Source organism: Alexandromys fortis, unplaced genomic scaffold (genome assembly GCF_014885135.2).
Source record: "Alexandromys fortis isolate MF-2015 unplaced genomic scaffold, M_Fortis_MF-2015_v1.1 scaffold_225, whole genome shotgun sequence".
In the NCBI taxonomy this organism is placed as follows: Eukaryota; Metazoa; Chordata; class Mammalia; order Rodentia; family Cricetidae; genus Alexandromys; species Alexandromys fortis.
Window position 1 is genome coordinate 541,734 of NW_026068119.1, and position 15,526 is coordinate 557,259.

Here is a 15,526-nt window from a genome sequence, read left to right on the forward strand (position 1 = left end):
TTCTTTCTCTTTTGGTTTTTCGAAACAGGGTTTCTCAGTAGCTATGGAACCAGTCCTGAAACTCACTCTGTAGACCAGGCTGGCCTCCAACTCACAGAGATCCACCTGCCTCTACCTCTCGTGTGCTGGGATTAAAGGCGTGCGCCACCACCACCTGGTCAGTTCTTTCTTTTTATAGGACACTGGACAACGTGTCTAACTTGGGATAAGCATTGACACTGCCAAGCCCCCTCCACTTTCTTCAGAAGTTTCTGGTAGCCCTCCTAGCTCCACTTTTGCGCTTTATTCTCATCTAGAAGCAATTAGAGTGGACTCTCTGCCTCACAAACTGTTTTTTTTTTAAATGTTATGTATGTGGATGTTTTGCTTGTATGTATGTCTATACATCTTTTGTATGTCTGGTATCCAGGAAGGCCAGAAGAGGGTGTCAGATCCTCTGGGAGCTGAAATTACAGACATGTGAGCTATCATGTGACTTCTGGGAATTGAACCTGGACAACAGTAGACAGTATTCTTAACCACTAAGCCATCTCTCCAACCCATTTTTGTTTTTAAAGATAAGGTCTCACATATCTCAGGCTGGGCTTGAATTTGCTATGTATCTGGGGATGACCCTGATTTTCTGATCCTCCTGAGTACTGAGATTACAGGCACATTTCACAACTGGTTTATGAAGGGCTGGGGATCAATCCCAGGGCTTCATACAAACTGGGGATCACTCTATCAACTGAATAGACTCTCCCAAGTCCCAGAATGGGGTTTCTAAAGCACAAAACTACTTGCCCACTGCTGGAACTCCCCCAGCAACAACTATAGACTCTAAATAAGGATCTCACTTGTTTCTCCAGGTACTAGCATTTTGTAGCATGCCAGCATATAGCGCTCTCCCATGTGTCCTGTATGTTTCTGGGGACTTAATGCTTTCTGGTCCTTCAGGAGACACAGGATCTCCCGGTTACCAGGCAGCTTATGGTCAACAACTGCAGGGTTTTTGTTCTCCTGGTGGATGTGGCAAAGCTGGCTGGCCCATGGTAGGTACCTGCAAATTTGGTGGAGAAAGTCATTGTAGTAGAGAGGCAAACAGGCCTGCTTTTTGTCCCGCCCGGCTCCTGCACAGCTAGCTTAGCCCTGGAAATAATAACACAGAAACTGTATTCTTTTAAACACTGCCTGGCCCATTAGTTCTAGCCTCTTTTTTTTTTTTTTTTTTTTTTTGAGACAGGGTTTCTCTGTGGTTTTGGAGCTTGTCCTGGAGCTAGCTCAAATTCACAGAGATCCGCCTGCCTCTGCCTCCCGAGTGCTGGGATTAAAGGCGTGCACCACCACCGCCCGGCTAGTTCTAGCCTCTTATCAGCTAATTCTCACATCTTGATTAACCCATTTCTAATAATCTGTGTAGGACCACGAGCTGGTGGCTTACTGGGAAAGATTCAGCATGTCTGACCTGGCGGCTGGCTCCATTGCATTTGCCCTCACTTCCCTTCTTCCCAGCATTCTGTTCTGTCTACTCCACCCATCTATGTTCTGACCTATCAGGCCAAGCAGTTTCTTTATTAATTAACCAATGAAAGCAACAGATAGACAGATGACCTTCCGACATCAAGTCATTAAGGTAGAGGTGGCCAGCTCTGGAGCTAAGGGTAGGAGGCTATACAAGCCAATAGTGATCTGATGGGCTGGTTGCCTCTGATGGGAGTAATGAGTTGTTTTTAGCTCTCGCCTTTGACCCTTGCTCAGCAACATTTAAGGGAGATCTGGGCTCCCACCTGTATTGAGAGGATCTGTGAATTACAAAAAAGCTGGAATCAGGGCTGAGAATGAACAAAGAGTGGGGTTCATATGGGACTGCCAGGGGTCACCTCCAGAAAGGTACTCACATGGGTTAAGTGGGAAGTTCAAGAAAGCATCAAGTGACATGCCACGTTTAGAGAGAGCTCAGCCTAAGTATCTGGTCACCATGTCAACTACATTCTTTCATAGGAACCTTTCACCACAGTCCTAGGGTGCAGGAGCTCCAGACTGCTCCATCTCCATGTAGGTGTCTTCCTTGGCTGGTCCTGGATTGTGGGGAATCCGTCTAGGGACTGAGTCACTGCCATAATCCCAGCTTGGTGGTCCCCTCTGTCTCTAGAGTGTGGGTGAAACAGAGGGGTTCAGCCTAGGGGCTGGGCTCTCCAAGGCAGCCATCAGTGCACTGCCCCTCCCTCCGCTGCATACCTTGCCCACAGCTGAGCAGCTGGGAGGCTATTTATAAAGGCGGGTGAGATCAGCAGCAGAGGCTATAAATGCACTTGCCACGGCTGGGTCCCACAGAAACAGTGGGCCAGTGCATCAGAGAGCTTTGGGCTGTGACATCAGGATGAGTGCCAGTGCTGGTGGTAGTGGTGCTGTGGATTGTGGTGGCAGCAGTAGCAGGTATGATCAAGCTGGGGAGACTGAAGTCCCTTGCACCTTGTGAGCTCACTATGTTCTCCCTCTTCACCACAGCTCTCAGACCTCCTGTGGGCCTGAGTCTTCAGGCTCTGAATTAGCTCCAGCCACACCAGCACCTCGGTTGCTGCAGGGGCTCCTGGGCTCTGATGATGAGGAGCAGGAAGACCCCAAGGACTATTGCAAGGGTAAGGCCTGACCTTGGCTGCACATGGTCAGTCAGATTACCTCTGTAGGGGCTTGGTATAGCCTGGGAGGAAGAAGGTGCCCAGAGACTAAGCCCTTCATGGGACAGATGGTCAGCAGGACTGGGCTATCTTGAGGGATAGGAGAGAGAGATGTCCTGCTCTGATCTATTGGCTCCCTTCTGCAGGTGGCTACTACCCAGTGAAGATAGGTGATTTGTTCAATGGGCGGTACCACGTGGTGCGCAAGCTAGGCTGGGGCCACTTCTCTACCGTCTGGCTCTGCTGGGATATTCAGTGAGTGGCTGGTATCTGTCTGTGGGTTTGGTTGAGGCCACCACCATGACCACGTGAGTCTGGCAAAGGCTGGCAGCCTATGAGGGTCTCTGTATTACAGGCGCAAGCGCTTCGTGGCTCTGAAAGTAGTGAAGAGTGCAGGACATTACACAGAGACAGCTGTGGATGAGATCAAGCTCCTGAAATGTGTGAGGCGCCTCCCCTACTGTTCCCGGCTTCTTGAACTGCCTTGGGCCTGGCAATGTGGGGCCCTGCAGTGGGGCGGGGCTCCCAGAGGGGGCAGGCTCCAGCTGGCTCTGCCAAGTAAGAGAACCTAGAGGGCAAAGATCTGAAAGAGGCAGCTGCCTCTCTTTAAGTGGGCCCCAGCTGGACTGGGAAAGGGGGCCCGAAGTACTTTAGGGGAGCTGAGCAGCTGTGAGGAACAGGTTGGAGCCATCTGTGGCTCCTTGCCTTTTTGTTCCAGGTCCGGGACAGTGACCCTAGCGACCCCAAAAGAGAGACCATTGTTCAGCTCATTGATGACTTCAGGATCTCAGGAGTTAATGGAGTTCGTATCCTTCAAAGGATGAGAAATAGGGCAGTCGAAGGAATTCAGACTTCCAGTCTGCACCATGGGACTCAGCCTTTGCAGGGATAGCCCATGAAGCAACCCAACAATGCCCTTTGAGCATTTGTGTTTCTGAGCAGGGGAACACGGGTAGTTAGGTGGACGATGATTATCTGTGGATGCTGCTGAGTGACCTAAATATAAAAGGCTGCTTTTGAAACAATTGGGCAGAACAGTTAAGGCTGGTCTAAGAGGCATCTCTAGGATGGCAGAAGGTACCATCCCAACTGGCACATCTTTGCTGGTGACAGAAACACTATAAATAATAAACTGAGACTGTAGTAGTCACCAAGATGGTCCAGGGAAAGTCCTGCTTCCCTGACCTTTGCACCGCTGAAGCCTAGGTGCTTACATGGTGGAGGGTAGGTAAACCTGTGCCTTAGTAGTGTCGCTGGCTGCCCTTCACTCCAAGTCCAGATGTGTGCATGGTGCTAGAGGTTCTGGGTCACCAGCTCCTCAAGTGGATCATCAAGTCCAATTACCAGGGTCTGCCTGTGCCCTGTGTTAAAAGCATTGTTAGGCAGGTAGGTGCTGTCCCAGGCTGCCCAGTTTGGCTGGATGTGGCTGCTGTGGTTCAGCTGTAGCTTTCTCCAGGTGCTACATGGTCTGGATTACCTCCATACTAAGTGCAAGATCATTCACACGGACATCAAGCCTGAGAACATCCTACTGTGTGTCGGAGATGCCTACATCAGGCGCCTGGCTGCTGAAGCCACCGAGTGGCAGCAGTCAGGGGCTCAGCCCCCATCCCGTTCCACAGGTATCAAGAGCATGTGTGGGGACTGGCACCAGAACTCTGGGCCTCAATCCCTGAAATTACTATTCTTTTTTCTCTCCTCGATCCCTATCCCCAGTCAGTACCGCCCCCCAGGAGGTCTTGGTAAGTTGTGGCACCCCCACTCTTCCTGTCCCCTTTTCCCATCCAAGTCAGACAAGGACACGTCCTCAGAGCTCGGCTCCTCAGCCACACCGGTTACACCGTTTGAACTTATGCAGCGGCCCCTCTAAAAAGCTGGGTACCTGAGAAAAGAGTGGTTACACAGAGTAGGTCATGTGCTCCAAGCTGCCTCTGGTGACTACTGGGCCCATGCCCACCTCAATGGAAGGATACTGTACCTTTCCCAAATGACTGCTTCAGACCACTTCATCTAAGCTAGGAGTGGACAAGGAACAATTTAGGACGGGCCCACTAGGTTCTCCCCATACTCACAAAGTTGTATGGAGTAGGGGGCAGGAGGGTAGGCAGAGAAATGGATAAGAGGCTGGGACTAAGTGTGAGACAAAAGGTAGTAGCACCATTTTCCTGATGCCCATAGGAGTTAGTTCTGGGGTCCAGGGCTGGGCAGGGAAGCCAGGCAGGTGACCCTGACTCTGGTGGCAGACTGGTAAGCTGTCCAAAAACAAGAGGAAGAAGATGAGGCGCAAAAGGAAGCAACAGAAGCGGCTGCTGGAGGAGCGGCTGCGGGACTTGCAGAGGCTGGAAGCCATGGAGGTCGCAGTACAGGCTGAGGGTGAGGGGTTAAAAAGGGCACTGGGCCACTAAACATGCATGTGGAATGCAGGCCTCTGCTCATATGGCCTTCTGCCCCTTCTTCCCAGACTCCAGTTCAAGATTAGAGCGGGGCAGCGGCTCCACCTCTTCTTCAGGCTGCCACCCGGAGGGCACCAGGGCTGGCCCCTCTCCAGCCTCTTCATCCCCTGCGCCTGGGGGTGACCGCAGCCTTAGTCCCAGCTCACAGACCTCAGGTTTCTCAGGGTCTCTGTTCTCCACGGCTTCCTGCTCCATCCTCTCAGGCTCATCTAACCAGCGTGAGACTGGGGGTCTCCTGTCTCCTAGCAGTAAGTGTGGGAACAGTGGGTAGTAGATAGGCAGGACCGGGAAGAGTAGGGCTAAGTTCAGTCTCTTCCTTCTCTTCCTTCCCTAGCACCATTTGGTGCTTCCAACCTCCTGGTGAACCCCCTGGAGCCCCAAAATGCAGACAAGATCAAGATCAAGATTGCAGACCTGGGCAACGCCTGCTGGGTGGTATGTTGAGCATTTTGGGATGACAGGGTGCTTGGTCTTGGGGAGCCCTACCCTAGGCCTCTGGCACGGCCTACAATTCAAATAGGCAGCAGTCTCCTTGAGTATAGTTGAGAGCTACTTTTTGCTGCTCAAGCAGAAGTAGAAGAATCATGCCAGGCCAGAACGATGCCCATGGCAAGTGACAGGAGCTACTAGGAAGAGGCTACCCTCAGGTCACCTAAACAGTTCCTCTTGTAACATCTGGGGAACTCTTAAGAATAGAGTGAGCTCCATGAAGCTCAGGTGCATGGACCAGAAGCAGATGTGGGTTGTGGGGCAGGCTAGCCTGCACCAAGGCTCCTGCTCCCAGGGTTCCCTTTTCCTCCAGCACAAACACTTCACCGAGGACATTCAGACTCGGCAGTACAGGGCCGTGGAGGTGCTGATTGGTGCTGAGTATGGCCCCCCTGCTGACATCTGGAGCACAGCATGCATGGTATGCTAGTTCAGTTACCTCCAGGTCTAGGGCCAGCCACCGTCCTCCATGCCTAGGGTCAGCCACCTGCTACAGCCTCACTTCTCTTCCCTTCCAGGCCTTCGAGCTGGCCACTGGCGACTATCTATTTGAGCCTCACTCTGGAGAAGACTACAGTCGTGATGAGGGTAAGGGAGGCAAACCCTGGCCTTGGTTTTAGGATCTCCAGCTGCCCCACCCTGACACCCAATATTCTCTCTGTCCACAGACCACATTGCTCATATCGTGGAGCTTCTGGGAGACATCCCCCCAGCTTTTGCCCTCTCAGGCCGCTATTCACGGGAGTTCTTCAACCGCAGGGGTAGGGACCAAGTAGACTTAGGCCACAAGGGCTAGGAGAGCAGAGGGGAGGTCAGGGACCTTGATTTGCCAGAGAGAACACTGGGTACAACAAGCCTACCTGGCGACACAGTCTAATGTTGTGTGTCCCCCCTCCCCCAGGACAGCTGCGGCATATCCACAACCTCAAACATTGGGGCCTATACGAAGTGCTCATGGAGAAATATGAGTGGCCCCTGGAGCAAGCTACACAGTTCAGTGCCTTCCTGTTGCCCATGATGGAGTACATCCCTGAGAAACGGGCCAGTGCTGCCGACTGCCTCCAGCACCCCTGGCTTAATCCCTAGATCTTACTGGAGCTATCGACAGCAGGGACTGTGCTGGTTTTGCCCTAGCTCTCAGTGCCTTGAGGGAAAGCAGGCAACTTCTATCACCCTGTGGGAGTTGCTCTCCTACCTTGCTGGGTGCTGTTATGCTCACTCCCCAGCCCCCATGGCAGGACAGAAATTCTGGGGCAAGGCTCGCATCTCAACCTGTCTACTTGTGATCCTCCTAGAGGGTCCTGAGTGGAAAGAGTACCTATTTCTTTCTTAATAAAGTGGGAACCAAAACACTGGCATCTTGGCATGAGGTAAGCACGTGGCCAAGTTCTAGGGCAGAAGTGGCTTTATTCTGGAGCCCACCCACCAAGCTAGGAGGAGTGCTAGAGTGAGAAGGGGGTCCTATGGACAGGCTGAAATAAATGTAAGGATAGTTAAGCTTCCACAGCCCGGCCGTTAATGATGCGGATGTGACGAATAATGTCCTGGATGGCTTGAGATGTGGTACCTTGGCCTCCAATGTCTGGAGTGTGCATCTGGAGGAAAACAGAAAGCTTGAACATATCAGGCCAAAGTCTGCCACAACCCTATGGTGGCCCAGGGCTACCCACTATAGTTAGAAGGGCAAGGAACTGGCACGAGGAGGCCAATACTACCATTCCCTTACAGGCCACAGTCAGTGCTGGTCACTGCCTGAAGCATATAGGACTCGTCAGACTAGTATAACATGGGCTAGAGGAAAGGAAACCGGAAGTGGGACAAGAGGAACCTTACATTTTCATTGTCCATGGATGCTAAGACAGCTTTGCGGATGGAGGTGGCATATGAGTGGAGCCTAGAGGATGAAGAGAACAAGCTTTTGGTTCTCAGGGCCTAGAGGCTGGCCAGAGGACTCATGATCGGGCATTAAGAAGCCACTTACTTGAGGTGGTCTAGCATCATGCAACTTGCTAGCAGTGTGGCAGTGGGGTTAGCAATGTTCTTATTGGCAATACTTTTGCCTGTGTTCCTTGTAGCCTGGAGAAGGGAAGAAGGGGGTAGGTGGGAAAATGTTAGACTAGATAGCAGATGATTCTTCTTGTGGGCCATACACAGTCAAGGCACATCCCAGACACAGCAAAAGAAGGCATATCAGGGCTTGGGAGAGGGAATAGGGATGGATGCTCATGGGTCTGTGTTTTCTTTAGAAACCTTAAGTCTTAAGCAGTACCAATGGCTGAACACCACTGTGGGATACCAACTATAACATAAGAGAAAGATGGCAGAGTTGTGCCTGGCTACTCACTGTCTCAAATACTGCATACACATGGCCATAATTGGCTCCAGCCACAAGGCCCGGGCCTCCAACTAGCCCTGCACATACATTGTTGACGATGTTTCCATAGAGATTAGGCATCACCATGACATCAAACTGCTGAGGCCTGGATACTAGCTGTGGGAAAAGAAGCGAGCCGAGTTGTATAAGCCCTGAGAACCAAGGGTGGGCAGAAGGCTATGGGGCCAGCTGGGCTGATTACCTACCTGCATTGTTGTGTTGTCCACAATCATGCTGTCAAAGGTGATCTGTGGGTAGCGGGCTGCCACCTCCCTGCAGCACTGGAGGAAGAGTCCATCACCCAGTTTCCTAGATGACAGGGGATACAAGACACCAGCTTGGCCTCTCACTACAGTCAGTTGGAGAGGAGAAATAGGGTGTCCAGAGAACCATGGAACCCTGAGGACTAATTTATAACCTGCTCTCCATATGGAAAAACAAGCATAACCCCATCTATCTTGCCTCTTCTAGGGATGCACTATAGTGAGGACACAGAGCCTCAGGGACAACAGGATACAGTCCTGAGTGTGGTCACTGTTACCCTAGACCCCGCAGGTGGACCTGAGTAGGCCCTTGCACCTGTTCAAAGTAGGCAGAAATGTATGGAGTATACATACATGATGTTGGCCTTGTGCACAGCCGTTACTTTCTTACGCCCACTCTCCTGGGCCAGCTTGAAAGCGTATTCAGCAATGCGCAGGGACTTGGCCTTGGTGATAATCTTCAGGCTCTCCACCACTCCTGCTACACTCTGAGAAGAGGTCAGGGGACAACAAAGGGCTTAATGGGAGTACCACAGGATGCAGCCTTATCACTAAGTATATTTGGCTTTTCCAATTCCTTGAGTAGGGGCACCTTTTCCTTGTTTCTGAAGCTCTCTCAACTATGACTCTGGCCATGATCATCACCGTCCACCCAAGAGGATCAAATAGCTTTGCCTACCTCATGCTCCAGGCTGCTGTACTCTCCCTCTGTGTTTTCCCGCACAATGAGGATGTCTATGTCTTTGTGCCGGGTCACCACTCCTGGCAGGCTCTTACAGTGGATGACATTGGCATAGAGATCTAGGCTGGTGCTGGGAGGGTGACAGGGAGAAAGTCAAACCAGGCCCAATTAGTAACAGGGTCATGAATGCCAGCATAGCCCACCCCGGTCTTCAAAGAGCCACGATGCTGTGTACATGACTCTCACCGAAGGATGTTGTTTCGGGATTTGTGAGATGGTGGCAGGTTATGATTTGTTTCGATGTTGCCTACAGAACAAAAACAAACAAGATAGGCAAGCTAGAAAGGGATCTTCTGGGTTCAGCTGCATTGCCATATTCCCCTATCTGGCCCAGAGAATGTTCACCAAAGGTTGATCCAGCTGGAGAACTGGAGAAGACCATTTTCAGGAGCAAAATATTTCCTTGAACTCTATAATGTAACTGCCATTGTGAGCTCCATGAGGTTCAAAGGGATGTGTACGTATGCATGTGTGTGTATGTATGTATCTGTGTGTGTGTGTGTGAGAGAGAGACAGAGAGACAGAGAGAGAGAGAGAGAGAGAGAGAGAGAGACAGAGACAGAGAGACAGAGAGACAGAGAGAGACACATGATGAGTTTCAAGAACTTTGACAAGCACCTGGCACATAGTAGGTACTCAGTAAATATTTACTAAATAAATTAATAAATAAATATGCTTGACAGCTAGCCAGGACACCGTGCCATTTACTACCTAGGCTAGCTCCAGAGTGACCATTCCTGTATATGACTAAATTGGCTGTCCATGCTGGGGCCAACAAGGTGACCTTGGTCAGGGTTACTGCCAGGCCTTCATGCCCAGCTCAGGGGCAGCTGGGGGCTGCCTGAAAAAGGCCCCAACTAGGCCACAGAATGTCTGGGCCAGAGTGCCCCAGATATCTAGAGAAGGAAAACAGAGGCCCAGTGAGATCAGTGAGGTAGTATCTGCTAGAAGGTGATTAGACCATGACAAGCAGAAATGTCTTTTTTGGTAGTCCAGCAGGACCACCTGTCCCTGCCTCCAAGGTGTTCCTAGACCAGTGCTTATGGCACCCTGTGGCTCGTTTTAAGGCCCATTCAATGCCAACATATTCTTTTTTTTTTTTTTTTTTTTTGGTGTTTTCGAGGCAGGGTTTCTCTGTAGCTTTGGAGCCTATCCTGGAACTAGCTCTTGTAGACCAGGCTGGCCTAGAACTCACAGAGATCCGCCTGCCTCTGCCTCCCGAGTGCTGGGATTAAAGGTGTGTGCCACCATCGCCCAGCCGCCAACATATTCTTCACACAGAGCAGTGAATGGGTTAAACTTCATAAAATGATTATTAGTTTAAGGTAGTGCCACCCAATCAAGGCAAACCTCAGGAAGGATTATTAGAATGCTTATGTCCATGATTATGCCACTTGGAGTCAAGGCAGCAGGCACAGGGGTAAACTACATCTCTGATCTTTCGCTTTTGAAAAAAAAAATCTGTGGATCAAAGCAGATTCCAGCAGAGGCATGCCTCAGTGAAGAAAGAGGTGGGAGGAAGCTACTGAGCAAGCTCACACAGGCTATTGAAATAATAGAACCATACTGTCAACAGCCCACAGAAGCTTCTACCCAGATGCTAAGAACAAGAGTCATCAATAACCAGAAAAATCCCTGAAATTGGAACCATGGGGATCCACAAAAGTCAGTATACAGGCAAAAGGAATCACACATAGCACCCCAACCTGGTCCCTGGGCTCACCCTTCAGGGCCACACGGTTCCGGCGAATGGCCATGATGGCATTTCGGATATCCTCCTCATCAGCGTTAGAGCTCACATGCACCTCTTCAAAGTCCACTGGCACACACGCATGTCTGCAGTAAAGTTAGGCTAAAAAGGCTTGCCTAGGGCCTTCCACACCCTCTCCTGAAGCCTTTATCAGTCTCTTCCCTGCTGTTTTCCACCTTGACCTGGCTCCAGCTAAGAGGAAACTGGACCCATCCATGCCAAACATAAGGGTCACACTTGACCCCCACAGGACTGGTGCTACTTTCCTTGTACCCAGGTCAGTCTAGCAGGATGAGAAACATTGGGATGCAAGACCTGGCTTTACAAGCAGGCTTTCCACCCCACTGGGTACTTGGGCAAAAGTACCAGACGGTGGGGTTCTGGATTCCCTGTGCTTCTTGACACAAAGTTCTTGGGTGCTTCCAGATTGGTGTGTGGTACAACACTCTCTGGGAGAGAAGGGAAGGGAAGAAAGTCCAGGCCCTCCATACCTGAATACGGATTTAACATGTAACATGAGCTCCGGGCCGATGCCATCCCCTGGGATCATGGTGACTGTATGCCGCCCACCATACTTAGCAGATGGAGGCTAGAAGGGAGAGGGTGAAAGTGAGCCCTTTGGTACACCAATGTGCACCCTGACTTGAGCCAGTTTCCTTCTTCCCACCAGTACCAATCCCACAGGTCAGCCAAGGCAAGATTGCTATTCTGAGGCTCCTGATCCGCAGCCACCACCACCCCAAGACCCCTGGACTTGGGTTAACCCCAAAGGAACTAAGAGCCCCTCAAATCTAATTCAGAGAATACTCACAATTGTTTGTTGCTAGAGGGAAGACAGAAAGAAGACATGGATCAGCCAAGGTTAGAGGAACAAGGCTGTGACCAAGGAATTGGGTTCATTCCCCTGGGGACTATATCTATCACAAATCAGAGGCAAGGTATGAGTGACTTCTGGAGACTGTGCCTCAGAGGGAAGGACAGGAGGGCCAGGGAGCAACACAGTCATGTATACACATAGTGCACACAGTCTCATGCACATTATGTGTGCATGTGCACGCACACATGCACGCCACATACATGCGCACGTGGATGCACATGGAAACACATGAGCACAGCTCTCCCCCTCTCATGTATATGCGCATGTGTACATATACACATCCAAGGGAGGTACTTACTGAGGAAATGCTCCTCCGGGGGGCCTCATTGGCACCTAGAACCTATCAAAGAGAACCCAGATGCCAATGTTAAGTTCGAAAGAGCTAGCCTAGCTCTTGGCAGAGAGAAACTGATAACCAGTAAACAACAGTTTATCATGTGCCTAGGACATTCCAAAGCCTCCATTCCCAGCAACTGTTCCACAGGAGCATCAGACAAAGTGGGCCCAATATTTCATTCCCCTTGTGAATCAGCATAATAAAAACTGTATGCCCAGCCTGGCATTGTAGCTTTAATCCTAGCCCCCAGAAGGCAGGGGCCAGCAGATCTTTGTGAGTTCAAGGCCAGCTTGGTCTACATAGTGAGTTTCAGGCCAGCAAGGGTGACAGAGTGAGGTCTTGTCTCTAAAGCACAATAAAAACAGAACTGTATGTCCCCATCCCACTTGTGTATTGGCTTTGGATTCTCTTTTGGTCAATTACTGCTACATGTGCACGGAAAAACTGATAAACTTGAAATGTTGCAAAAGAATACTCTCAACAAGTCAGCAACTCTGAGCAATAATTTCATTAGGTCTTTCCTCATTTTTCCTTATTACAAAGCCAGTACACAGCCACTATAATAAATGCAAATGGGTAAAGAAGTAAGGAAGATATAGCACACCACTGCCCTGGGATAAGCACTGTCACCTGTAGGGAATGGTCCTTCAGAATAGACATAAAAAAATACTTAGAAAACCACAGCCATTTCTGGAAAGACTGATAACAGATACCAATTTCTAGTATGGCTATCACAAGGAACTGCAAGCAGCTTTATGGTGCATCCTGGATGGATTATGAATGTCCCCAATCTCATGACTGGGAAGCAGCTATGTTTGGCCATGCTGGTGACACTCTGATAGCTTCAGGGAAAAAAAAGCCATTTGGGCCAAATGGGCTAAGTGCTAAGAAGTAACCCACTGTCCTGGAGGGAGAGGCTGCATCCTCAGCTCCACAGAAAAGCTTAGCTCCCCTTCTTGCTGTGCCTCACTCACTTAGAAATACTCAAGGAGGCACTGGCACAGCTAAATTCTTCCCTGTAAACTGATGATTTTCTGCCACTTACCCACCAGACAGTAGCAGAACGGTCTAACCAATAGCAGAGACATAGCCATTTTCTAAAGAGCATTGCCTTCTTTCCAGAAGAACAGAAGGCTCAGGTAGACTCTGACCCTCCCTCTCTGGGTTCTCCTAGCCCACAGTTACAAGAGGCCCAGGAACCATGGCACTAGCAAAGCAGGAATGCCACTCAATGGCCCAAGCCAAGAACTAGGAAGGTTGACTGCTAGGCCAGAGTCCCAAAGGTCCCTCACTACATATGCAGCCAAAGGCATACTTGGAACTTCTTTGTTTTCTTTCTAGTACTTGTCAACATCAGATTCATCTTGCCTGCAGGGTCTCCATGCCTTCTATCAGAAGGTAGTATAGATAGCCCTTTCTCCTGGGAGCCTTCCCTGGGCTATTAAGTTCTACTTATACCTTACCCCTACCCATCTAAGAAACATAACTCTACCTGATTATCACCTCCCTGCTCTCTTTCTAACCTCTGAGAACAGAGCACATGTTTGTCTGACCCTCCCCTCCTGTCATTCCAAGACCATGCACAGTGCCTGGCCCAGTGCTTGGATGACAAGCACCATTTCCTAAGTGAATAAGAACGTCAGAAAATGAAGAAACAGATGGAGACCAAGGATATCTAGTAAATCTGCCATCTGCTACTCGTGAAATGGCTGTGTGTCTTTATCAAAACCCATGGAATAGCAGTCAGGCATGGCAGCACACACCTGTAGTCCTAGCACCTAGGAGGTGAGGCAGGAGGACCGGAAAAATTCAAGATCATTCTCATATACATAACAATTTCAAGGCTAGTCTGGGTTACATGAACTCTGCTTCAAAAAAACAAAAAGAGGGGCAATTGGACAACCCATGGAATGGAGGCACCAATTTCATTTAACTGCTGGAAAGTCTAATCAAGAGGAGGTATACAAGCTGTTCACAAGCTCCAGCAGGATGGAGCTGTGCTAAAGTACACCGACCCTCACTCTACTAGCTTCTCAGTCAGAGAGTTAGTTCAAAGTTAGTGTCCCTGGGAGCTGCAAGGCTGACCACAGTAACTCTCAGCAGTGAATTCCTCCTGGGCTTCAGCTGTGACAATGAGCCAGCCTGCTAAGGGCCTGCACCAGGTGTGGCTCACAGTCTCAGCAGCCCTGTTCACAGAAGGCAACAGCACTGTTAGTGCTGAACCTGTCCCACAGTTGCTGCCTGTGCCAGATGTGACAATGGCCTTTGTCCCAGTCCCAGAAAAGTCCCCAAACACAAATCCTTGATCTTGCTCTATACAGATGTGAGTAGTTTCTTTTAGGGGATTACAAAGCTCTCCCTCATAAACCCAGATTGTCCAATCAAAGTAGCCCAATATGAGGCAGGTTGAGGAGTTGAAGTCCACATTTTAAATAGAATTTCATAAAGCATATACAACTCCCTCCCCCAGAGAACAGATGGGAGAAACATAGTAAGTAAAAGAGGCTGCAGGCAACATTGAGTTCTGGAAGTTAAGAGTTGTCAAATGCTTTGAGAATGTGAAGTCCTCTTTCCTCACTGGACAGAAAGGAAACTGGAGCTCAGAGAGAGAAGAGAATTGGCTTAAGGCCATGCTCTGGGTCAGTGGGGGAACATGGTCTGGAGGTCAGAGCTCTTATTCCCCAGAGCTAGTTGTTGGTTGGCTGGTGCTAAACCGTGCTAACCAAAAGCTAAACGGGCTAACCAAGACTCCCAAAGAGAAAGTTGAGGAAGCAAAGCCCCAGCGGCTTCCAGTCTCAGAACCCTGGTTCAGTCTCATTACAGGGGCTTGGGTTTGCTTGTTGGCCTTTTGGCTAGAATCAAGTGTCAAACCGCTTGAGAGGCAGGGGGTCTGGAGCTGTAAAAAGGATCAAGAGTCATTCGTAAAGGCTGAGTCTCCACCTCCAGTAGGACAGGTGACAAAGCAGTCTAAGAGAGGGAAACCCAGGGAGGAATTGACTCTGGGAACCAGACACCAACGCAAGTGGAAAGGGCGAGGCGGGCGAGAACACGTGACCTCTTCAAAAGGTCTTCTACAAGGACACCAGGGAGGAGACACTCAGCCACAGCGCTCCACCTTTCCAGCTCTTCCGGAGCCCCTGTCACCAGCCACAGACCACCCCCTCCCTAGAGGAGCCAGACCAGAGACAACTTCGGCCATCCTCCTCACTGACAGCAGATGTGACCAATGAACCCCAGCGTGCAGCCCTCTCCCCGCCCCTCCTAAGGCCCGCACAGCCAATTGCACTCCAGGTCACTCAAAGAGCCGCTACCCCACTCCTGGTCTCAATGGGGTGTGAAGTCCCCCAGTGAGCGCTGCAACTGTCCCACCACCCATTCACTACTCACCTCCCAAGGACGGCAGAGGAGAGCTGGCCTGAACACTGCCTTTACAGCACCGCCAGCAGCTATCGCCACCTTCAGCGCCATGACGAAAAGTGAGGACCTCTACAGGTCAAAACGTTAAGATACCGTTCTCGCGAGAATTCAGCCAGTGAGCGGTCCGGGGTGCAGGATAAGAAAAGCTACCACTACGCACGCGCACG

At 50.3% G+C, this 15,526-nt stretch overlaps 2 protein-coding genes across 3 annotated transcripts; one reads left to right on the forward strand and one right to left on the reverse strand.

Annotated features, from left to right (window-relative positions):
• The first annotated feature begins 2,359 nt into the window (after nucleotides 1–2,359).
• Srpk3 (SRSF protein kinase 3) lies at nucleotides 2,360–7,081 on the forward strand. Its single transcript, XM_050125002.1, has 15 exons — nucleotides 2,360–2,415; nucleotides 2,488–2,618; nucleotides 2,804–2,912; nucleotides 3,013–3,100; nucleotides 3,376–3,463; nucleotides 3,937–4,043; nucleotides 4,114–4,279; nucleotides 4,374–4,399; nucleotides 4,901–5,030; nucleotides 5,119–5,358; nucleotides 5,445–5,545; nucleotides 5,913–6,020; nucleotides 6,118–6,187; nucleotides 6,268–6,360; nucleotides 6,501–7,081. Exons 1-15 carry the CDS (start codon nucleotides 2,360–2,362, stop codon nucleotides 6,683–6,685), a joined length of 1,698 nt encoding a protein of 565 aa, XP_049980959.1. The 3' UTR covers nucleotides 6,686–7,081.
• On the reverse strand, nucleotides 6,987–15,503 carry Idh3g (isocitrate dehydrogenase (NAD(+)) 3 non-catalytic subunit gamma). Of its 2 annotated transcripts, XM_050124997.1 has the most exons (13): nucleotides 15,330–15,503; nucleotides 11,904–11,945; nucleotides 11,540–11,551; nucleotides 11,220–11,317; nucleotides 10,702–10,814; nucleotides 9,165–9,225; nucleotides 8,916–9,048; nucleotides 8,591–8,724; nucleotides 8,180–8,282; nucleotides 7,944–8,090; nucleotides 7,581–7,675; nucleotides 7,433–7,493; nucleotides 6,987–7,194 (listed from the first exon to the last, which is right to left on the reverse strand). In XM_050124997.1, exons 1-13 carry the CDS (start codon nucleotides 15,408–15,410, stop codon nucleotides 7,093–7,095), a joined length of 1,182 nt encoding a protein of 393 aa, XP_049980954.1. In that variant the 5' UTR covers nucleotides 15,411–15,503; the 3' UTR covers nucleotides 6,987–7,092. The 2 variants fall into 2 exon arrangements, with proteins under 2 accessions (XP_049980954.1, XP_049980955.1); XM_050124998.1 differs by lacking the exon at nucleotides 11,540–11,551 and having other exon boundaries at nucleotides 15,330–15,501.
• Between the last annotated feature and the right edge of the window lie 23 nt (nucleotides 15,504–15,526).

Coding starts and splice junctions, on each gene's coding strand:
- Srpk3 (XM_050125002.1), top strand. CDS start 2,360: ATGAGTGCCAGTGCTGGTGGTAGTGGTGCTGTGGATTGTGGTGGCAGC. Junction 2,416..2,487: donor TGTGGTGGCAGCAGTAGCAG/GTATGATCAAGC, acceptor TCTTCACCACAG/CTCTCAGACCTCCTGTGGGC. Junction 2,619..2,803: donor CCCCAAGGACTATTGCAAGG/GTAAGGCCTGAC, acceptor TCCCTTCTGCAG/GTGGCTACTACCCAGTGAAG.
- Idh3g (XM_050124997.1), bottom strand. CDS start 15,410: ATGGCGCTGAAGGTGGCGATAGCTGCTGGCGGTGCTGTAAAGGCAGTG. Junction 8,725..8,915: donor ACAGCAGCCTGGAGCATGAG/GTAGGCAAAGCT, acceptor ACCTCTTCTCAG/AGTGTAGCAGGAGTGGTGGA. Junction 8,091..8,179: donor TGGACAACACAACAATGCAG/GTAGGTAATCAG, acceptor CTTTTCCCACAG/CTAGTATCCAGGCCTCAGCA.